Source organism: Martes martes (assembly GCF_963455335.1).
Source record: "Martes martes genome assembly, chromosome: 16".
Lineage (NCBI taxonomy): Eukaryota > Metazoa > Chordata > Mammalia > Carnivora > Mustelidae > Martes > Martes martes.
This window is the reverse complement of record NC_137904.1, coordinates 19,130,260-19,154,293: the sequence shown is the minus strand read 5'-3', so window position 1 is coordinate 19,154,293 and position 24,034 is coordinate 19,130,260. Positions and strand designations below refer to the sequence as shown.

General features: G+C 37.5%; 1 protein-coding gene and 1 pseudogene across 2 annotated transcripts; one reads left to right on the top strand and one right to left on the bottom strand.

Moving 5' to 3' along the window:
- Window positions 1-3,735: 3,735 nt before the first annotated feature.
- On the top strand, window positions 3,736-4,686 carry LOC308356841 (olfactory receptor-like protein DTMT; the record flags this gene model as incomplete). Its single annotated transcript, XM_080826140.1, has 1 exon — window positions 3,736-4,686. The coding sequence occupies one exon, from the start codon at window positions 3,736-3,738 to the stop codon at window positions 4,684-4,686; it is 951 nt and encodes a 316-aa protein (XP_080682266.1).
- Window positions 4,687-20,600: 15,914 nt separating this feature from the next.
- On the bottom strand, window positions 20,601-21,572 carry LOC308356837 (olfactory receptor 1D2-like; annotated as a pseudogene). The gene has a single exon. The product of its transcript is annotated as an olfactory receptor 1D2-like (transcript).
- Window positions 21,573-24,034: the final 2,462 nt, after the last annotated feature.

Below are 24,034 nucleotides of genomic sequence, written 5' to 3'. Positions count from 1 at the left end.
ATATTCTATGTGAATGGAGAGATTTGTTTATTTTATTTCCAGAGAGCCTCATGTCAAGAAATGTTAGTTTGTTTAAGACACTTAGTGGATGTTTATAAGTGACACATTCTTCTAATATATCCACCTTGAAACCCTGTTGCTACTACCTGGATTCAAGTAACCATTATCTCTAACCTGGGGTACTGAATTAATGATTTCTCTGCTTTTTTAGTGCACGTGTGTTCTCCTTTAATCTGAATTACTGTCCTAAAAATGAAGTTTTAACACATAATTCCCCTTAAAACTATTTAGAGATGTTTTTCTGAGGATGAAGATGGCCTTAAGGATGAAGAAGCACACCTTACAAGATCTTGCCTGACCAGTCCTCTGCCTGACTCTCTTACCCTGGCCCTTGCATTTCCTCCTTCAACAATATGTGATAGTTATGCCGAACTTGCTCAAATTCCCTGAGTATGCCATATTATCTTTAATTCTTAAATCTTTGCACAAGTTATTTAGTTTGCTGAGAACACTGTTTTCTTTCCACCTATTCTTTTCATCCAGTTGCCTCACAGAGATCCAAGGTCCAAGACACAGTTGTCAAATGTGGCTGGGAGTGGCTAGGAAAGTGAGGGTGTAATGAAGGCACTGTGCTTACAGACTGCAATGAGATTTCATCCCTAAGTGACAAGCAATATGTGGAAATAAGTCACAGTTACTTTTCCTAAATGTAGCAGGGATAAATTATGGGACTCAATTATTGAGTAAGTTGATCAACAGGAAAATTTCTTTTCCTATTTCCAGGATGGTATTTCAGGAGCCATAATTGGACTCTCCAGAAAAATAGGTTATCATACTTAAGCACTTCAGAAGGCAAATAAATACTTCAGGAGTGAAAATAATGAAGTCAAAGAAGGAAGAAGTCTCTGGACTCTGGTAACCAGGGTGTATTCCTGGTGGGACTAGGGCATGAGCTATTTCCTCTGTTGCCTCTCCCCCTACCTAAATATGGCCAGTAATTAAGAAGTCCCTGCTTTAGACATCCTAGGGGATTTGTCCCAGGGAGGTTTGGAATTTGTTTGTTATTAATGTCCCCCCCCCCAAGACATAGGTTCCACTGGGACCCAATGTCCCCCAGGCTCAGGAAGACAAAATGAGAGAAGTGAAAAGGGATGGTGTAGATTCAGGTGATGATTACAGAGTCTGAGTCTCCATGAGCTTATAATAAATAAAAGAGTGAGGGGTCCTGGAAAAAAGCCCTGAAGTCCCCTTGAAACATACTTGGTAAGTTAGGCTGGAGGGTTCATGCCTTAGGCTTCTTCTTAGCATTCAGGTTACTAAGGTTTTATGATGGGACTCTGTGGGATTGTTCTTCAGGCAGTCTAAATTAAAAAAAAAAAACAACAACACATGCTCAACATTCTAGAAATAGCTTCATTTGTGTCACCAGATTCAATATGTATTTCAAATAGTATTTGTAAGTATTTCATGACGGAGTCCTTTGTGTTTTGCAGAGATTTTTTGAAAGAGATTTCAGTTTACAGTAGCTTTGGGAGGTGGGCAGGAACAAGTCAGTACTGACATTTTAAAGCTGAAGCAGGTAAGATGTAAAGAAATGAAAGGAGTAGGTAAAGTTCATATGGCTCCTCAATGGCAACATTTATAGTGATCTCTGAGTTGGGCTCTTAATCAGGTATTTTATACAATAGATGGATCCCACTTGTTTCCCAGAAAAGGAAATTTCTGAGAAGTCAGAGATGGCTCCTTCCTCCAGTAATACCTAATAACAGATCTTTCTGTCCTCTGTCCAAGTGTGAGAACATATGCATATGCCTGGTTTAAGCCCCAGGATCTTGGTGAATGTTCTGCAGTGAGTGCACTCTTCTCTCTCTTCAGGGTTAGTAGATGTTTTCTCATCCTGAAATGCTCTTGTTTTTTGTCAATCCTGACTCACACTGTAAGAAGGCTATCTGGAGGAGACCAGAAATAGATCCAAGAGATTGGAAATTACCCTCATTTTTTTTCACTTTTCCATGATCTCCCAACTTCCACATCTGTCTAATTTCTTCTAATTTGTTCCTGCCCACCTCCCAAAGCTACCATATTGATGTTGTGTGGGGTAAATCTTAAGGAAAAATTGATAGCACTGTTGTCTGTGTAGATTAGTGTAAGACATAGAGCAGGATAGCTTCAGATGGGATAGTATGCTGACCCAGGGAGAGAAATTCTGGACAGTCTGCAGTATAGTATCTGGAAATCAGTACAGCAGATTTAGATAAGGGAGCTCAGATTTGGAAAGGCTCAGTGTCAGTGGGTATTCCAACCTCCAAAATTTTTGGTGTCTATTGAAACAAATAGGAAATCCCTTGGGTGGCATAAATTTTCTTTTCTTCCCTTCCTTTTCCTTCCTTCCTACATTCCTCCCTTCCTCCTTTCCTCCCTCTCTTCCTCCTACTCTCCCTTTCTTCCTCCTTCCCTCTCTCCCTCCCTTCTTCCTTCCCTCCCTCCTTCCCTCCCTCCCTCTCTTTCTTTATTTCTCCACACATTGTTCTAGATTTTAGGCTTCAGCAATGAACAAGATAGAAATTTTCCCTTTCCTTAAAGCCTAGCAAAGAGCAAATAATCCCGATTTAATGGTCTGGGCCAATTCCTAGGAGAGAGGATGGAATGAAATGCAGACAGCATGTGTCAGTAAATGGAAGACATGATGTGATATGGTGGGTGACAGCAGGATGCCTTTGAGAAAATCAGAAATAATTGGTATGTCTGGAGTGGAGAGAGGATTAAACATGAGCTAATTGATCTGATGAAATAAAAGGGTTTTGTGGGTCATGTTAACCATTTTGGACTTTATGTTAACGGAAAGAGGAAACTCTTCAATTAGAATAGTGGCACAAGCAGGTTTGAGTCATAAAAAGAACAATTCTGGGTAATGTCAGTGGGATGGAAGGGAGTGAAAGTAAATATGGAGAGACCAGATTGGTTGTGATGGTTCAGGTGAGAAAAGTTGAGTGACCTGAATGATGGCTGTGGGATGGGTAGCAGGGTCTATATGAGAAGTGAGTAGAAAGAGAGACTGGTAACATACAGTAAATGAGTGACAAGCATGAAGGGAGCCAAGGATGGCTCTCAGTCTGGCTTGAGTACCTTGTAGGTGGTACTGCCAGTCACTGAACTACTAGAGCTACTGGGATTGGAGCACCTACAGGGCAAGGAAGACAAGACTTCAGACATTTCAGACAGATTGGTTTCAGAGTGACAGTGAGACACACAGGGAAGCTGGTCTTCAGAGAGCTGAACACCCATATCTGTAGCTCAGATGAGCTATGTAGGCTGAATAAATACATTTGGGATTCACTTTCATATTTAGGGTAACTGTAGAAGGAAAATATTCTGAGGATCACCAATATTCAAATGATGACCGGGAAGGGGGAGCTCTGTAAGGACTGGGTGAAGGTAATGCAAAGCAGGCAGGAAGAACATGAAGCTGAGGTATCACCACTATCAAGAGACAGGAGAGTTTTACAAAGGAAGAAGCGATCATTGGTGTTAAATGTGCTGTCATCTGATTCAGAGATTTGGTTGTCATTGGAGACTTTGATGGGGTAGTTTCAATAGAGCCAGCTGCCACCTGTGCCTTAATTCTCACTCATCCATACATTTGACAATAGGCCACATGCAATAGACATATGTTTATTTCTTATATTTGGATTTTAAGGTCTGTTATTTTCTTCATAAATATGATAGCATCACAGAATGACAGAGAGGAACCAAACTGTTGTCTCAGATTTCCTCCTTCTGGGTCTGCCCATTGATCCAGATCAGCGAGACCTGTTCTATGCCCTGTTTCTGACCATGTATGTCACCACCATCCTGGGGAACCTTCTCATCATCATCCTCATTCACCTGGATTCCTACCTCCACACGCCCATGTATTTGTTTCTCAGCAATTTATCCTTCTCTGACCTCTGCTTCTCGTCTGTCACAATGCCCAAATTGCTGCAGAACATGCAGAGCCAAGTCTCCTCCATCCCCTATGCTAGCTGCCTGACCCAGATGTACTTCTTCCTGTTTTTTGGAGACCTGGAGAGCTTCCTCCTGGTGGCGATGGCCTATGACCGCTATGTGGCCATCTGCTTCCCTCTGCACTACACCACCATCATGAGCCCCAAGCTCTGTCTCTCCCTGGTGGTGCTGTCCTGGGTGCTGACCATGTTCCATGCTATGTTACACACTCTGCTCATGGCCAGATTGTGGTTTTGTGCAGACAACACAATCCCCCACTTTTTCTGTGATATGTCTGCTCTGCTGAAGCTGGCCTGCTCTGACACTCGTGTTAATGAGTTGGTGATATTTGTCATGGGAGGGCTCATTCTTGTCATCCCGTTCCTGCTCATCATCATGTCTTATGTGCGGATTGTATCCTCCATCCTCAAGGTCCCTTCTGCCAGGGGAATCCACAAGGCCTTCTCCACCTGTGGCTCCCACCTCTCTGTGGTGTCTCTCTTTTATGGGACAATTATTGGTCTCTACTTGTGTCCATCAACTAATAATTCTACTGTTAAGGAGACTGTCATGGCCATGATGTACACTGTGGTCACCCCCATGCTGAACCCCTTCATCTACAGCCTGAGGAACAGAGACATGAAGGGAGCCCTGGGAAGAGTCTTTTGGAAAAATAAAATATCTTTCTCTCTAAAGTGGTAACAATTGAGATTTTCACATTATTTAATTCAGTGGGTTTAATAATATTGATAATGGAAAATTACTCTTAATCCATGTTTTTTCCCCTTCAATTTTAAACCCTTCAAACTTTTTGTTCAAATAAAACCCCATACTAAAGGCAAATATGAAACTATGATGACCACTTAGCTGTTTTGAGGTAGAGTTGGGGGCAGCAAACCAGTCTGTTCTGAGTCCTTATTTCCCTCTTGCCAGGTGGTGTTGAAGTTTGAAAATAAGATTTATATACCTTCATGCAAAATACCTTATTCCTTTCAATTTAGGAATTTTCTTCATTTCTGTAAATATATTTTAGCTATAGTGAGTAGTTTTCATTTTTCTTTGCCAAGTTATGTTTTCAAAGTACATATATTTAAGGGTACCCATCAATTGAATGATATATTTGTGCAGTTATTTGTGAATGTATTTGCAGAGAAATATTCAGAATGTTTACATGATTTACAATGTCAAGTTAAGGCCATGTATTGAATCAAATCTTCACAAGTGATATGGGAGGATTTTTTTAAATTAGTGTATGACACGAGTAACTTGTTTTCTTTAAATATTTCCAAAACCTTCTGGCCCTGTGCTTAACCTTCATGTAGTGCCGAAGGTTACCATCTTGTTTACCCATTTTTTAAAGTGGAACATTAGCCAGCTGGTTCAATTCTTGGGAGCATTTTCAATTCATGATATTAAGTACTATTGTATTATGCATTTTTTTTGACATTTTAACATTGAAAAATATAATAAATGAACTCACATATGGTGTCTTGCAAAATATTGCCACTTTGGGTTTAATTTTTAAAAACAAGGTTTATTTTATTACCAATACTATCAGAGTATAGTTTGTCATAGACTTATTAATATTGAGCAGGTAACATTAAAATTTTGAAGTTATTTTTACTCCAATAAAATATAGCTAATTTCATGGTATTGTGTCTATTAGGGAATCTTTCCCAAAGTATCCATGAAAAGATTAAACCTTTCATCAACATCACAAACAGTGAATTCAGTGATATTATTTATGTTTATATTCTCCTGTGGCAAGACATAGATGCCTGTTTTTGTCTGAAGCACATAATTTTTGCTAAACCCTAAAGACCATCATTTATACTCAAAATCTCCAAAAAGTGTAAAGACCAGTCAATTATTTCATTTAATACAACAGCATTGTACAATATCATTTCTCATTTTATAGTCATAAGAAAAAATAAACTAAAAATTTCAGTCTTATTTTTGCTTAAGTTTTTCGTATCATAATTTTTTGTACACTGATTGTTGTAAGATTCATTTAATGTAAAATGGGTTTGACACAGTGCTCTTTGATGCATGCTTATTAAACATATTGGGATGCCATACATTCCAGAAAGATTCTCACTTTTTCCTGAAAAGCGTAATTATTTTATTTTTCCATTTTTGATATCTCTATGAATCCAGTAAATGTTACCTTCTTCTGAGAAAAGGAATACCAAGAAGGCAATGAAACATGCTGATGAATGGGAGAGTTTATGCCCTGTCTCAAAGGTCAAAGTGCTACTGAGCCACAGGGGGTTGCTTTTGTGTAGTAATATAGACCCAGGATCACATAATCTCCCAGCTATTTGGCCCTGTGTCTGGCCTCTGTTGGTACAGATGTCCAACATGTTGTGTCTCCAATGTATTAAGCAAAGGTTTGGATGACTGGTCCAATTCTTGGGAGCACATTCTGTTAAACTACATATTTGGATTAAACTATAATTATTAAACTATAAACTATTCATTTGGATTTTTATGAGAATCTTTCAGCTTCTAATATTGACAACAATTCATATAAAAATTAATATTCTTCAGGTCAAATAAAACATGTTTGCACTCCAGATGCAGCCTTTTATAGACCTGCCCTTAATCTTGGGCAACATGGTCCCCTCTTCTGGGCCACATTTGCCCCACTTTGGCACTACTGACATTTTGGGCTGGATAATTCCTTATTGTAGGTGCTGTCCTGTGTACAGTAAGATGTTCAGCCACATCCCTGACCTCCACCCACTTGTTGCCAGCGACATTACTCCTCATTCCAGCTGTGAGAACCAAAAGTATCCTCAGACATTGCCAAATGGCCTCAGGTGTGGTGTGGGTGCATGATCACCCCAGCTGAGCCCACTGCTTCAGAGAGAGCTCTTACACCTTGCAAACACACATTGGTGCCTCCTCTACTGGGGATCTGGAGCTCAGTTCTGGCATAGCAGGGTCCAGAACCAGAAAGACCACTCTTGCAATTTAGAGCCTTCAATCCCCAGGGCATGCAAGACTCCTTCACTTCACTTTCCCTAGATTTTTGAGAGAGAAGCACCTACATCTTAATATTGTAAAGCCTTGTGTGCTGTGCTTCTGCTGGTGTCGGTGGTGGCCACGGATTCAGAGTGTAGGAAGGGTTGGACCAGTGGAGCTCTGAGGTCAGAGAAAAGACTGAGTAACTTGTCAAGCCCTCCCTTTCATGATAGCGTGTGTGCAATGGATTTGTGCATGAATGAAGTGTTGTTTCTTAAAGTGCTGAGCATCCTGTTTCTTCCGGTTCAGTATCCATAACAATTGCACATAGCTATTGAAAACATTTGAAATATTAAATAATTTATATTACTTGTAATGTTTATACATGTAGGCCAATATAACATGTATGAAATGATTTGACAGTTTACATTGGCAACTGGATGAACTTTGAATGCTAAATTTGAAAATCGTTTTATTTTTTATGATATAAAACAAACTTAATTAAAATTTTAAGAAATCAACAGTTTTATTTCATTCAGTAAAAAGTTTATATTTATTATTTTAAATTTTATTTTGCCTGTCACACATAATTTTAATGTTTTAGAAGAAAACTTTTTGAAATCATTTCAAAAATAATAACTTCAAATTTTCCATTTACTTTAATATTCATTTATTGTGAAGTTTCATATTTGAACACAATTACATTTTATTTTTAAATCCTTAGATCATTGTTATCAATAGAAATGTAAACTATGTTAACACATAATTATGTAAAAATCTCGATTATAACATAATCTTTAATTTTGTTTATTATAAATGAAGACCATAAAAATCAATATTTTACATTAAATAGGTGAAATTATGTATTATGTATGTATTTATAACATTGTTGGCCCATCAACAGATACCAAGATATATGAAAAGTAAATAAATATCAGGATTTTTTGGTCTGTTTTTAACTTGAAGTTATATTGTTTTAGCTTGTCCTGACTTACAAGAAATCCCTAGACTGGGTGACTTAAACAAGAGATATTTACTTATCACAGTTCTGGAGGCTGAAAGTCTGAGACTGGGATGCTAGTTGGGTTGGCTTTCGGTTAGAACTCTTTTCCTGGTTTGCAGACAGCCACTTCTTGTTGGGTCCTCAGATGGCAGAGAGAGTAAGCTCCGGTGTCTGTTCTTTTTACTTATTTATTTTTAAATTTTTAAAAAATTTTTATTAACACATAGTGTATTATTAGCCCCAGGGGTACAGGTCTATGAATCATTAGGCTTACACACTTCACATGGTATCTGTTCTTATATGGGCACTAATCCCATCATGAAATCTCTACCCTCATGATCTAATGAAATCCCAGCCTCCCAAAGGCCCAGATCCATAAAACAACACATTTGGCGGCAGGGCTTTAACATATGAATTTTGGGAGGACACAATTCAGTCCCTAGCACACATAAAAATTGAAATGGCCAAAATTGACTAAAAAAGAAGTATAAACTTTATTCAAGTTTCTAACTGCAGGAAATGTTGGGCAACTTGTCCAGTGTGAGATAGTGCAATTATCCGCGCGTGGGGAGATATAGGGAACCCGAATTGTGTAATGAAGGTGTGGAAGTGCTGAAGAAGAAAATAGTAGAAACCACTTGCCAAGGTTGAGTGAAAGGATTCTTGAGGAGAGACTAGGTGAGGTGGAAGATGAATTTGTCATGGAACATGTTCATATTTTGGAACATATTTTCTGATAGTCCTTGTCAGCTTCAGTGTAGAAGTAGAGAAAGGAGAGTTTTGTGTGTATCCGGGAATTGCAGATTTGCTGGGCAGGTAGGCTGGATGGCTGGGGAGGGTATTTGCTGGACATAGAGTTTTTGTGGATAGGTTTTTTATTTTTTTATTTTTTATTAACATATAATAATTATTAGCCCCAGGGGTACAGGTCTGTGAATTGCCAGGTTTACACATTTCACAGCACTCACCATAGCATACACCCTCCCCAATGTCCATAACCCAATGTGGGCAGGTTTTTTATTTCAGCACTTAATATGTGTTTCTTTTTCTTCTGGTATGCATATATCCTCATAAGAAATTTGCTAACATTTTTGCCTTTGTTCCTTTGTGGGTAATGGTTCTTATTTTTCTCTGGCTATGTTTGAAACTTTATTGCTCATTTTCAGTAATTTGCATATTGGCATATTGCATATCCTCTCCATATTTGGTATGGGTGTGTGTGGATGTGTTTAGACTGCTTGATATTTGTTAAGCTTCTATTGTGTGTGGGAATATTTGGCCACTATTTCTTTAATCATTTTTTGGCCCTCTCTCTATCTCCTTCTGAGATTCCAATGACATATTGGTTAGACCACATGATATTATTGCATGTTATTATCATTATTAATATTATTGATTTTATCATTCAACTGCAGCTCACTGAGAGTTTGTTAATTTTATTGTAACATTTTCTTCTCTCTGCTTTCTTTTTGGATTTTATTATTTATTTTATTGGTTATATTTTTATGTTTCAACTTCAATAATCTTTTTCTCTACAATGTTAAATACTCTTTTAATCTCATCCAGTGAAATATTCATTCTATGTATTATGTTTTAAAAGTCTTTATAATTTCCTTAATGTTCTTTTTCCTTTTATTTTTCTACTTAATATGTTCTCATTTTCATTTGTGTTCTTCATCTTATGAAGTCTATCTGTAATAGCTGTTTTAACATACTTATCTGCTAGTCTCATCATCTAACATTTCTGGGTCTGTTCCTATAACTTATTTTTCTCCCAATTATGGATCTAACATTACTGTTTCTTTATATATCTAGTAATACTTCATTGTATGCCAGGCATTGTGAATTTTATATTGTCAAGCACTGGATCCTGTTGTGTTTGTGTAAGGAGTGTGAGACTTTTGCTACTGATGGTTAAGTTACAGATGAGTTAGTTTGATGGCTTTGAAGCTGTTTTAAAGCTTCTTTTAGGTCTTGTCTAGAATAGCCTTTATTTTAGGGCTAATTTAATCCTACCTATAAAACACTTTTGGGATCTCTACTGAATGCCTTGTATATGGAAAAGTCTCTCCATTTTGGGTGAAGGGAGCCCAAACAATTCTTGATCCAGTGTGAGCACAGAGAATTATTTGCTGTACAGGTATCCGGTATTTTTTTAAAATTTAAATTCAATTAGCCAACATAGAGTATGTCATTAGTTTCAGATGTAGAGTTCAGTTATTCATCAGCTGCATGTAACGCCTAGAGCTCATCACATCACATGCCCTCCTTAATGCTCATCACCCAGTTACCTCATCCCCCTACTCACCTCCCCCCTAGCAACCCTCAGTTTGTTTCCTATAGTTAAGAGTCTGTTGTGGTTTGTCTCCCTCTCTGATTTCTTCCCATTCAGATTTCCCTCCCTTCCCCTATGGTCCTATGTGCTATTCCTTACGTTCTACAAGTGAATGAAACCATATGATAATTGTCTTTCTCTGATGGACTTATTTCACTTAGCGTGATACCCTCCAGTTCCATCCATGTCGATGTAAATGGTTAAGATTTCACCCTTTCTGATGGCTAATGAATATTCCATTGTATGTATGAGTGTGTGTGTGTGTGTGTGTGTGTGTGTATGTGTATATATACACACACATATCTTACATCTTTATCCATTCCTCTGTTGATGGACATCTGGGCTCTACCAGGGCTTTCATCCTATGAATGCAGAAGTTGATATTCAGCCTAAGTCTTATTTAGAACCCTCTGCTGATAAATATAATTCTTTGTCTGGGTGGTTTTCTCCTCTCCATAACTCTGCCTTGCAAATTCTAGCCATCCCACTCTCCCTTAACACTGATCTCTCTCCTCAGCTCAATGAGATTTATGGTCTTTGGGTTTTCTCTCCTTGTGCTACAGTCTGGAAGTTTCTTCCAGACAGAAAATCTGTCCAGCGGTAGAGTGCATGTCATTTGTTGTCCTTCCTCCAGGTATTACAAGTTTTGCTGCCTGTTGTCCAATATTTTAAAATAGCTTTTTCTTACATCCAGTTTTTAAGCTTACATTGGTAGTCCAGACCCTGTTACTTTACCATAGGTGGAATTTTTTGGTATATTAAATTTCTTTAATTTTTCTTTAATTTCTTTATCTCCCCTGATTTCCTGATTTGTACCTTCAGTATTGTCTTATTATTTTTTTTAGTACAATTTTCAATAATAATGGTGATAGTGGGCTACTTTATCTTGGAGGAAAGCACTTAAGTGGTAATGTGGCTTATTTAATTCTGTTGTCTAAGAATTCAGTTGTGTGATGATGACACCATATTGCTCTATTTACAAATATCTTTATTTTAGATTTTTTTTTTTAAACTAGGCTCCATGCTGGGTATGACGCTCAGTGAGGGTTTGAACTCACAACCCTGAGATCAAGACCTGAGCTGAGATCAAGAGCTGGACACTTAACTGAGTCACTCAGGCACACCACAAATATCTTTATTTTAAAATTTTCATTTGGGGAAGTAGCAAGGATATTGAAAATTTGATAAAACCCTGGGTGATAGGAATAATTTTCAGTTGTCAATACTGATTGGCAAATTATTATCCTTATCTATAATTAAATTGCATTATTCTGTTTTTATTATGCTAATAGAATAAATAAAAATATTGAAGTAGTATTGGTGAGGCTGTGGGGAAATGGTTATATTTTGATATCAGTCTGGCACTATAGGACATGAAATTAAAACTATCCATAATTATAGGTGGATATATTTTTCAAAGATTTTATTTATTTATTTGACCAAAAGAAAGAGAGATCACAAGTAGGCAGAGCAACAGGCAGAGAGAGAGAGAGGAAAGCAGGCTCCCCACTGAGCAGAGAGCCAATGTGGGGCTCAATCCCAGGACCCTGAGATCACGACCTGAGCTGAAGGCAGATGCTTAACTAACGAGCCACCCAGGTGCCCCTATAGGTGGATAATTTAATTTCTAAGACTATAGGTAATATACAGATGCTTATTGAAATGATACTTTAATTTGTCTCCATTTTCTTGAACTACTATTGTCAAATAAAAATATACGTATTTAAGTTTTACAATATGATATTTTGACAAATATATATATATATAGTACAATGATTATCACAATTAAGCTAGTTAACATATCAGTGACCTCACAAAAGTACCATTGTTTGTGTGTGTGTGTATGTGTGTGGCAAGAGCACCTAAGATCAACTTAACCAAAATTACATGTAGGTCTCTTTTTCTCTCTCTTTTTTTTAGTTTCAGAGGTAGAATTTAGTTATTTATCAATTACATATAACACCCAGTGTATATTACTTCAAGTGCCCCTCTTAATGCCCTCACCTTCCTCCCACCCACCTCCCCGCCAGCAACCCTCAGTTGGTTTCCTAGAGTTCAACATCTCTTACGGTTTTCCTCCCTCTCAATTTTCACCTTATTTTAGTTTTCCTTCCCTTCCTTTATGTTTACCTGTTTGTTTCACATGAGTGAAATCATATGAGATTTGTTTTTCTCTGACTGACTTATTTCGCTTAGCATAATACCCTCTAGTTCCATCCATGTATTTGCAAATGGAAAGATTTCATTCTTTTTTTTTAAAAAGAAGATTTTACTTTCAGTGAGGATACAAACCATGAGAGACTCTGGACTCGAGGAAACAAACTGAGTGTTTCAGAAGAGCGGGGTGGGAGGGGCAGGGTAGCTGGATGATGATTATTAAGGAGGGTACATATGATGGGCATTGGGTGTTATATGCAACTAATGAATCATTGAACACTACATCAAAAACTAATGATGTACTACATGTTGGCTATCTGAACATAATAAAAAATTAAAAAAATATTTTATTTGTTTATTAGAGAGAGAGAGAGAGAGAGCACGAGTAGGAGGGGGGCAGAGGGTGAGGGAGAAGCAGATTCCCTTCAGGGCTCAATTCCAGGGCACCAAGATCACAAGCTACCCAGATGCCCCAAGATTTCATTCTTTTTGATGGCCATCAAAAAGTATATGTATCTCTTACTAAATATCAGTATGGCACCTTTTTCAAAGATCAGCTGACTGTGTATGTGTGGATTTATTTTGGGTTTCTCTATTCTGCTCAATTGATCTATATGTGCGCCTTTATACAAGCACCATAATGTTTTGATTACTATTGATTTTGAAATCAGGAAGTGTGATGCCCCCAGTATGTCTTGGCTGTCAAGATTGCCTTGGCTATTTGGGGTCTTTTGTTGTTCCAAATGAATTTCAGGACTGGGTTTTTTTTTTTTTTCTATATCTGTAAAGAATACCATTGGAATTTTGGTAGGGATTGCATTGAGTCAAGAGACCACTTTGGGTAACATGGACATTTTTACAAAATTTATACTTCTAATCCATGGACATGAGATGTCTTTCTATATGTCTTTTAACATTTCCTTCATGAATGTTTTATAATTTTCAATGTACAAGTCTTTTTTTTGTCTTTGTTTAAGTATTCACAAGTATTTTGTTTATTTTTTGGATGCTATTGTAAATGGAATTGCTTTCTTAGTTTTCTATTCTCACAATTCATTGTTAGTGTATAAAAATATCGCTGATTTTGTGCATTGATTTTGTACCCTACACATTTTCTGAGTTCATTGATTATTTCTAATAGTCTTCTTGTAGAATCTTTGGTGTTTTATTCCTATAAGATCATGTCATCTGCAGAGGTAATTTTACTTCTTCTTTTCTTATTTGGATACCTTTTATTTCTTTTTCTTTTCTTTTTTTTTAATGTTTTATTTCTTTTCAGTGTAACAGTATTCATTGTTTTTTCACCACACCCAGTGCTCCATGCAGTCTGTGCCCTCCCTAGTACCCACTGATTAGGACTTCCCTTATTGTGTTGAATAGATGTGGCGAGTGTGGGTATCCTTGCTTTGTTCCAGATCTTAATGGAATAGCTTTCAGTTTTTCTCACCATTGAACATGATGTTAGCTGTGGGCTTGTATATATGCCCCTTATTGTGTTGAGGTAAGTGCACTTTATATAAAATTTTTTAGTTTTTAACATGAAAGAATGTTGAATTTTGTTATATGTTTTTTCTACATCCATTAAGATGATCATATGGTTTTTTAAACTCTATAAGGTTAACGTGCTGTACCATGTTGATTGATTTGCATATATTGAACTATCCTTGCATCTCTTGGGTAAATTCTGGTTGTTATTGGTGTATAATTCTTTTAGTGTGCTGTTGAATTCAGTTTGATAATATTTTTGTTGAGTATTTTTGCCTTTGTATTCTTTATGGAAGTGAGCTTGTAGTTTTCTTTTCTTGCAGTGTCTTTGTCTGGCTTTGATTTCAGAATGATGCTAGCCTTGTAAAATGAGTTTGGAAGTGTAAACCTCTACTTTTTCATTTTTTTTGTGGGGGAAGAACTTAAGAATGATTCTTTAGATATTTGAAAGAAGGCACTTTTTTGTTGTTGGATTTTTTATTGCTGAGTCAATCTATTTTTTCCTTTTTTTTAAAAAAATTATTTATTTATTTAACAGAGAAAGAGATCACAAGTAGGCAGAGAGGCAGGCAGAGAGAGAAGGGGAGCAGGCTCCCCACTGAGCAGAGAGCCTGATGTGGGGCCTGATCCCAGGACCCTGCGATCATGACCTGAGCCGAAGGCAGAGGCTTAACCCACTGAGCCACCCAGGTGCCCCTGAGTCAATCTATTTTTTACTGTTTTTTTCATACATTCTATTTCTTCTTTCTTCAGTCTTGGTAAGTGTATGTTTCAAGGATCTTATTTATTTCTTGCAGGTTGGTTAATTGTTCATATGTAGTTTTTAATATGAGTCCTTGGTCTTTTTGTTTTTCTATGTCTATGACATTAAATGTGATGTCTGTTGTTTCTAATTGACAAAATCTGTCTTCTCTTTTTTCTCTGTCTAGTGTTGCTTGATTATGTTTGTTTTTTCAAAAAATGAAACCATTAGTTTACATTTTTTTAAAAAATTTATTTATTTGTTAGAGAGAGAGAGCGAGCAAGCACAGGCAGACAGAGTGGTAGACAGAGGCAGAGGGAGAAGCAGGCTCCCTGCGGAGCAAGGAGCCCGATGTGGGACTCGATCCCAGGACGCTGGGATCATGACCTGAGCTGAAGGCAGCCACTTAACCAACTGAGCCACCCAGGTGTCCCTGAAACCATTAGTTTAACTATTAGTTTCTATATGTTTCTATTTTCTATTTCATTAATTTCTATTATGATCTTTATTACTTCCTTTCTTCTGTTAATTAAGGACATAATTTATTCTTTTTCAAGTTCCTTGAGGTATATAATAAAGTTGTTTTTGAGATTTTTCTTCTTTTTTTTAATGTTGTTATTTTATTACTATGAACTTTTCTCTTAGAATTGCTTTTGCTGCATTAAATAAGTTTTGATATGTTGTATTTTCATTTCTCTTTTCTCAAATATGGACCTCTTTGCAAATTTGTGTGTCATCCTTGCACAAGGGCCATGCTAATCTTCTCTGTCTTGTTCCAATTTTAGTATATGTGCTAATGAAGTGAACATTGTGTTTCCACTTTTATTTAACTCATGATATTTTCTAATTCCCCTTTTGACTTCCTCTTTGTCCTATAGGTTGTTCAATAATATATTGGTTAACTTCCATGTATTTGTGAGTATTTCTGTTCTCATTTTGTTCCTTATTCCTTGTTTCATTCCATTGTTGTCAGAAAAGATACAATGATTTCAGTTTTCTGGATTTGTTAAGGCTTGTGTTTTGTGACTTGAAAGGATTATCCTTGGGAGTAATACAATCACATTTGTGTTGTTAAAAAACCTGAAGTAGTTATTTTCTATTTGCCTCCGGGAATGGCTAATAAAGTAAACACTAAAGCCTTGCAGTCCCTGAAAAGACCATGAAACCCTGGGAGTAATTCAAAGGTTCCTGAAACTGAGGTCACTATGGAAGGCCCTAATAACAATGACCTCAGGGGCACCTGGGTGGCTCAGTGGGTTAAAGTGGGTTAAAGCCTCTGCCTTCAGCTCAGGTCAGCTCGGGTCCTGGGGTCAAGCCCTGCATCAGGATCTCTGCTCAGCATGGAGCCTGCTTCCCTCTCTCTCTCTGCCTGCCTCTCTGCCTACTTGTGATCTCTGTCAAATAAATAAATAAAAATCTAGGAAAAAAAGAAAAACAATGACCGTAAACCTCGCAGTTCGAACCCCTACTCAGACTAATTGTTCTAATATTCCCTTTAATCCTCAAGGGTGAGAGTATTCTTCTGTGGCCTGGAATGCCAAAATCATAGACCTAAAACAGAAAGTTGAAAATCTTTTCAACGAAAAATGCTGTGAAGTTCTTGGCCTTAAGCAAGCTCTGAAAGTGCCATTTACATTATTTGAATCTTTCCCAGAAGATTTTTATGTGGAAAGCTTGCTTAAAGGTGTGCCATTCTGACTGCAATCCCCTTTTGGCATTCCAAGGCTGAAGAAGATATTCGGAAACAAAGCTAAAATTCAGTTCATCATTAAAAAGCCTGAAATGTTTGAGACCGCAGTTAAGAAGAGCACCCCTCTGAGAATAAATTCATCACCCAGTGTTCATACTACTGAATCAAATGTTGGAAATCTTAACATCATTCAGGTGAAAATTCCAGATGATGAATACAAAAGAATATCAAAAGTTGAGAAACTAGACAACTTTTTCAGAGAAACAGTTAATGGCCCCTTCAGTCAAAATTTGGTGAAGCTATTAGTATGGGCTTCCCTGTGAATGTTCCATGCAGGAAAATGGCAATTAACCCTGGCTGTGTGGTAGTTAATGGCATTCCTCCCACAGGGTCATTCAAAGCCCCCAGTTACCTGGAAATCAGTTCTATGGGAAGAATCTTAGATTCTGCTGAGTTCATTAAATTCACAGTCATTAGACCATTTCTAGGACTTGTTGATCCCAGAATTGAGTGAGTCAAAAGGTCCAGTGATACAAGAATCAGCTGAGCCAAGCCAGTTGGAGGTTCCTGCAACAGAAGAAATAAAGAGACTGATGGAAACTCTCAGATCAAGCAAGAACCAGACCCTGTATGTTAGACCTGTTCCCTCCAGGGTTAAAGTATTGGTGGGTCAGAAGAGTTTTCAGATGTGTTACTGCCACAAGCTGTTACTTTGTGTAACAGAAATACCTTATTTTTTCTTTAAGCTTATATTCATTTGAGAGAGAGCGAGAGTGAGAGAGTGAGAGAGCATGAGCAGGGAGAGGGGCAGAGGGAGAGGAAGTAGACTCTGCTGAGCAGGGAGCCTGATGAGAAGGTCACTCCCAAGATCCTGGGATCATGACCTGAGCTGAAGGCAGTCACTTAACTGACTGAGCCACCCAAGTGCCCCACAGAAACACCTTCTATACAAACATTTTTCCTTCTTTTAGATAGAAGTATCTACTTTTTCAGCAGTTCTGTCAATTGAATTAAAGATCAAAGTGACTGTAGATTTGGAATGGCTGGTTTACTTTGGAATGTATTATAAGGATTTTACAGCAATGCTGGAAAAAGGACAGGGAAAATGACAGGCATGAAACTCACCAGATTTTTTATGTATCAACAGAGCCTTCAACTATGGTGTTTATTTTCCACAAGTAAAGATCTCCCCTACTGGAACATCATCTTCTGCAGTGAAGAAAACACTTGTGATAGTTCAGTCCTGTAGTTTTTCTATTTGAAGAGTCATTTAAATGATCCTTTTGTTTACAGATCTTCTTGGTGACTGAGTGAACAGTTAGAATCTGTATATTTGACTAAACCCTTTCCTAAGCTATCTATCATGGTTCATATGTTTTTTGTTATAGTTAAAAAATCACCATCTGGATCACCTAGTAGGAAGTAAGAGGTTAATATGTCAGCATGTGGCTTATAGATGGTATACAGAGAACCTCTTCTACATTTATTTTTTATCCAAAGGGCGTGATGTACCAGACGTTTAAGATCAGGTATGAGTGTTTGGGCAAGCTCAATGACACTAAACCCTCACTATCATGCAGCCTACATTGTGGTGTGTATTTCTTTGGAACACTGCCCAGCTTGGTCAGACTCAAGGAGTTTTCATGGCCTTCATTATTTTAGAACTCTACTTGTAACGTTGAGGCTCCAGGGTGGTGAAGGAGGGGATAATAAGCTAATTATGGACCCTCTGATATTCTACACCATTTGTGGGAGAATCTTACATGTTTTGGGATTTCACAGAAAATGAGAGCTGGAAAATACGAGCTATAAGAGAAGCTAGAGTATATGATGGCATAGAGTTTTCATTAGCTTTATCAGAATATTCACGATGGATAATTATATTACATGGTAGCAGAAATAGACATTTTTATGTGTTGCTTATATTTTACCTCAAGTTAAACTGTAGATGTAGGGTAATTAATAAAATGCATCTTTTTGGAAAAAAGACCATCTCTTCAACAAATGATGTTGGGAAAATTGGACAGTCACATGCAGGAGAATGAAATGGGACCATTTCCTTACACCATACACAAAAATAGACTCAAAATGGATGAAAGACCTCCATGTGAGACAGGAATCTATCAGAATCCTTGAGGAAAACACAGGCAGCAACCTCTTCAACCTCAGCTGCAGCAACTTCCTAGACATGTCTCCAAAGGCAAGAGAAACAAATGCAAAAATGAACTATTGGGACCTCATCAGGATAAAAGCTTTTGCACAGCAAAGGAAACAGTCAGCAAAACCAAAAGAGAACTGACAGAATGGGAGAAGATATTTGCAAATGATGTATCAGATAAAGGGCTAGTATCCAAAATCTATAAAGAACTTATCAAACTCAACACCCAAAGAACAAATAATCCAATCAAGAAATGGGCAGAAGACATGAACAGATATTTCTGCAAAGAAGACATCCAAATGACTATAGCAAACACATGAAAAAATGCTCAACATCTCACAGTGTTGGGGAAATACAAACCAAAACCACAGTAAGATACCACCTCACACCAGTCAGAGCGGCTAAAATTAGCAAGTTGGGAAATGACAGATGTTGCAAGAATGTGGAGAAGGGGAACACTCTTATACTCTTGGTGGGAATGCAAGCTGGTGCAATAGCTCTGGAAAACAGTGTGGATATTCCTCAAAAGTTGACAATAGAGCTACCCTATGACACAGCAGTTGCACTACTGGGTATTTGCCTCAAAGATACAAATGTAGTGACCTGAAGGGCCACGTGTACCCCAATGTTCATAGCCAAATGTCCACTATAGCCTAACTATGGAAAGAGCCCAGATGTCCATCCACAGATGAATGGATAAAGAAGGTGTGTGATATATCCCAAACACAATGGAATACCACTCAGCCATCAAAAAGATGAAATCTTGCCATTAGCAATGACGTGGATGAAACTAGAAGTTACTATGCTAAGCTAAATAAGTCAATCAGAGAAAGACAATTATCATACGATGTCACTTATATGTGGGATTTAAGAAACAAAACAGGATCATAGGGGAAGAGAGGAAAAAATAAACAAGATGAAATCAGAGAGGAAGACAAACCATAATAGACTCTTAATCATAGGAAACAACTGAGTGTTGTTAGAGGGGAGGGGTATGGGATGGGTGTGGGGGATTGGGTAAGTGGGTGATAGACATTAAGGAGGGCATGTGATATAATGAGCATTGGGTATTATATAAGAGTGATGAATCACTGATCTCTACCTCTGAAACTAATAATACATTATATGTTAATTAGTTGAACTAAGATATAAAAAAATAAATAAAATGTGTCTTCTCACACTCCCACCCCAAAAGAAAAGAAAAGGAAGAAAAAAGACTTGTATTTTGGCCTGTCATGTAATCTACCTTGGAGAATGCTCTGTGTGTACTGTAGAATGCTTATTTGTTGCTGTTTGATAGACTGTTCTATATGTGTCTGTTAGGTCCATTTGGTCTGTAGTGTTTTTCAAATCTGCTGTTTCCTTATTGATTTCCTGCCTGTACTATCTATCCATTGTTGAAAATAGGGTATTGAAGTTTTTTACTATTATTGTCGCTGTCCATTTCTCCTTCAGTTCTGTTACTATTGCTTTATATACTTAGGTCCTCTGAACTTGGGTACACATACATTTATAATTCTTATATTTTCTGTTAAATTGACTTAAAATCATTTTATAATGTCCTCTTCTGTCTTTGGTGAGTTTTTTGACCTAAAGTCCTGTTTGTCTGATATAAACATAGCCACCTATGGTTAGGCTACATGTAATGTGGAATATCTTATCCCCATCCTTTCACTTCAGGCCATTGTGTTCTCAAATCTCAAGTGGTATGTCTTGTAGATAGCATATAGTTGGATATATTTATTTTATCCATTCAGACATTGTGCATATTTTAGTTGGTGAGTTTACTCCATTACATGGATTCCAGAGCATGGTGGCAATGTGGTACTGTGGCCACATAAGATGAAGGATCTTATCCTACAAAATTCTGGTATTAGTGTTAGTGTGGCTTTATTTATTTCCAAGGTTTTTGAGACTGGGGGACTTTGGGTTATGTATACATGTCTTTCCTTTACCACAGATACATAAATTCATTCTGAGCTGGAGCTTTGTCCTAATCCCTCTTGTATTCCCCATAGGATAATGCCTTGCACATGGTGAAGGAAATTCTCAGTCTCCACTTCAGTGTTCAAAATTACCTCATGTCAGCCTCTGAAAGGCTTTCCCTGAGAGCAGTCTTCCCAGAGCCCCATGCATGTCCTTGTTTCTCAGGCTGTAGATGAAAGGGTTCATCATGGGGGTCACCACAGCATACATCACTGTGGCTACTGAGTCCTTCATGGAGTAGGTTTTGAGGGGCTGCAGATATACCATACAAAGTGTCCCATAGAAGAGGGAGACCACAGCCAAATGGGAAGCACAGGTGGAGAAGGCTTTGTACTTGCTAGAGGCTGAGGGTATTTGGAGGATGGCTCTGACAATATGGATGTAAGACATGATCATGAACCCAAAAGGGGTGAGGAAGATAAAGATGCCTGTGGTAATCAGCACTATGTGAATGATCTGGGTGTTGGAACAGGCCAGCCTCTGCAAGACATACATCTCACAGAAAATGTTGTGGATCTTCCGGGATGCACAGAACGTTACCCTGGTCATGAGGAGAGTGAGGGTGAGGCCATAGAGGGCAGAAAGTGCCCAACATAAGAAGAGGAGCAAAATACAGAGTCCAGGGCTCATAGCTGTCACATAGTGGAGGGGGCGCAGATGGTCACATAGCGGTCATATGCCACTGTGACCAGGATGAGGTTGTCCAGTGTCACCAAGGGGACCAAGAAGTAGAGCTGTGTTAGGCACCCCTCATAGGAGATGGCTTTGCTCTGGGACTGAAGGTTAACCAACATCTTGGGAATTGTATTTGTGACAAAGAACAGGTCGGTGAAGGAGAGGTTGGTCAGGAAGAAGTACATGGGACTGTGCAGGTGGGAGTCAGAGCCAATGGCCTGGATGATGAGTACATTTCCCACCACTGTGACCAGATACATGGACAGGAACACCCAGAACAGGACCCACTGCTGCTCAGGACTGTCTGAGATCCTCAGGAGTTTGGAATTCAGAGACTCCTGTCTGGTTGCCTTCATCCATTTCCCCAACTCTCTGCAACATCAGTACCATCAAATGTCTGCTAAGTGTCCTCTATTGAATAAGGATATTCAGATAAGCAAAATCAATGGTTTTCTTAGCATTAAAAATATCTCAATTTTGTAAAAATATCATTAAAATAGGCTCAATTTTATACTTTCTTTTAAAATAAGAAAGAAATAACAGACACTAAAACAGAACATAAAAGATCTTTATGCACCTTAATCATTCCAGAAACTTCTAGTTTGGCATACTCAATATTCTAGGGATTATGTCAATGTCATATATGAAATCCTATCCTCTTAAATACTTTTACAGTTCTTAAAGATTACTATGTCGTGCTATCATAGTGTATATGCATTTGTTTTTCCAAGATATTTAAAACAAGTATAAACATTATAAAAATGGGTATTACACAAAGAATACAAAGTAAAAGTATTGGAAAGGAGAAGGAAAAATTATTTGCTGAAATGAAAATTTATCTGAGAAACCTAAGTTAATCAACTGATATGCCATTAGGAATAAAAAGGGTTTTCATGAAACTGGACAATTATACAGTACATGGACCTTACACTCATGGCACTCTCAGTTATTAAGATCATATTGTCAGAACGCTTGAATTCCAGTCTGAGTGTTGCCACCTGTGAGTTGTCTGGTAAATTACTTGAGACCTTTAATAGTCCATTTCTTCATGTGAAAATGGGCAAGGATAAAATTAAGTAGTAATGTTCTTAACACAGGGAGCTTGCCTGCAGTGAGAGGTTAAGAACCATTGCCTATTGTTCTTACATGTAAACACTAATCAGAAATAGGATAGAACATAATGTGAAACAGTCACATCCACACTATCAACAAACAGATCCATGCATTAAAATGTTAGCAGGAGTCAGGCAGGGCCTTCAAAATCTCCAGTGAGGCACCATGTACAAATTCAATGATAGTTACACAATGATACCAAACAGAAAGATAAATTGGTTGTAATGGTGCATATCCCCTTGAAGTAATCTTAAATTAAATGCATTGAAACATAAAATTCTAACATGGTTTTTAAGAAATAAAAGATAATCTAAATGTCATCTACAAATAAGCATGAAAATAAGCTAAGCAAATGTAGAAAAACAGTAAGAAGGAGTCACTGCTTTGTCACATAGCCAGGACTCTGAAACAGCATGTGCTAATGGTAGAATGAAAGATCACTAGAGCTGGATAGAAAATTTAGAAACAGAGCCAAGTGCATGTAGTATTAAGTGGATTATTGTGATAAAACTTTAAATCAGCAGAAAAAGTTGCACCATGCAATGAATGTCACTGGGACAACTGTCTATTATTTGGGAGAAAAGTTAAATCAGTGTTTTTATCTTACCAAGAAAATTTCAAAGATAGCAAAGACTAAAATATCTATTGCATCTTTTAACCACTTGAAAACATAATGTTTAAGGAGTAGAGATTTTAAAAATAAAAAAAATAAAGAAATAGAAAATTATACCAAATCCTACCATGTGGAGATAGATAACCACTGCTAACATTTTGATGTCTTTTCAGTTGAGGCATGAAAGACAAAAGAATTCTGTCTTGTCAAGCACTGGGCAAAGAACATTTCAGGAAGAGAGCTGTATGTGCAAAGTCCCTGAGGTGGGAAAGGTCTTATGTTTAAAGCACTAAATGAAATCCAGTACAGCTGAAGGCTTAGAGATTTTTCTTCTTGCATAACCTGCATATTTTTTTCTTTAATCTTAAAACATTTCCCAGTCTTTTTTCATTGGTGCTTCTCCACTTGAAATTAAGGGTCTTTTCCAATCTAAAATTTATTTCTCCTCTCATTTTATTCCACTCTTTCATTATTTTAGGTTTCCTACACTTCTTGAAATTAATACTATAGTAGATATACATTAGTATTTCATATTGGGAAACACTAATCCATTACCCTCCCCCCCCCCAAACCTCTAGGAAATCCAAACTTACCTCTCTGAAAATGAACAGACATATAAAATAATAGTCATTTGAATGAACTAAAGAGTCTAAAAGTAAGGTATCATTCTAAGCAATCAGGTGAATGGTCCCCTTATGCAGAAGACGTTTTCTTTTATGAAAAAAGAGAAACTTAAAAAAAAATGATTCATTACATCAATGGCAGGGAAATAGTGCCTCTACCTAAAGAGACTGCTTCACTTCAGGAAGTCTTGCTTTTGCGTGAAAACCAAAATAAATACAATTTAAAATGGAGGAAGCAATTTTCTTCCAGCATGACAGTGTGAGATGCTCCAGTATCCATTCTACAGTAAAATTGGTAGAAATATAGAAAAATGATAATTTAAAACTTCTGGAAATGATTCTAAAGGTGAAGAGCAAATGAAGAAACATCTATTCAAGAGAAATTTTGAAAATTCAGTGGGAAACACTGGAGGCTGTGGCATTTTGAACCATGACTCTACCTCTTTCCCTCCTATCTCAGTGATGTGCGGACTCCACTCCAGACTTCCACATCTCAGAACACA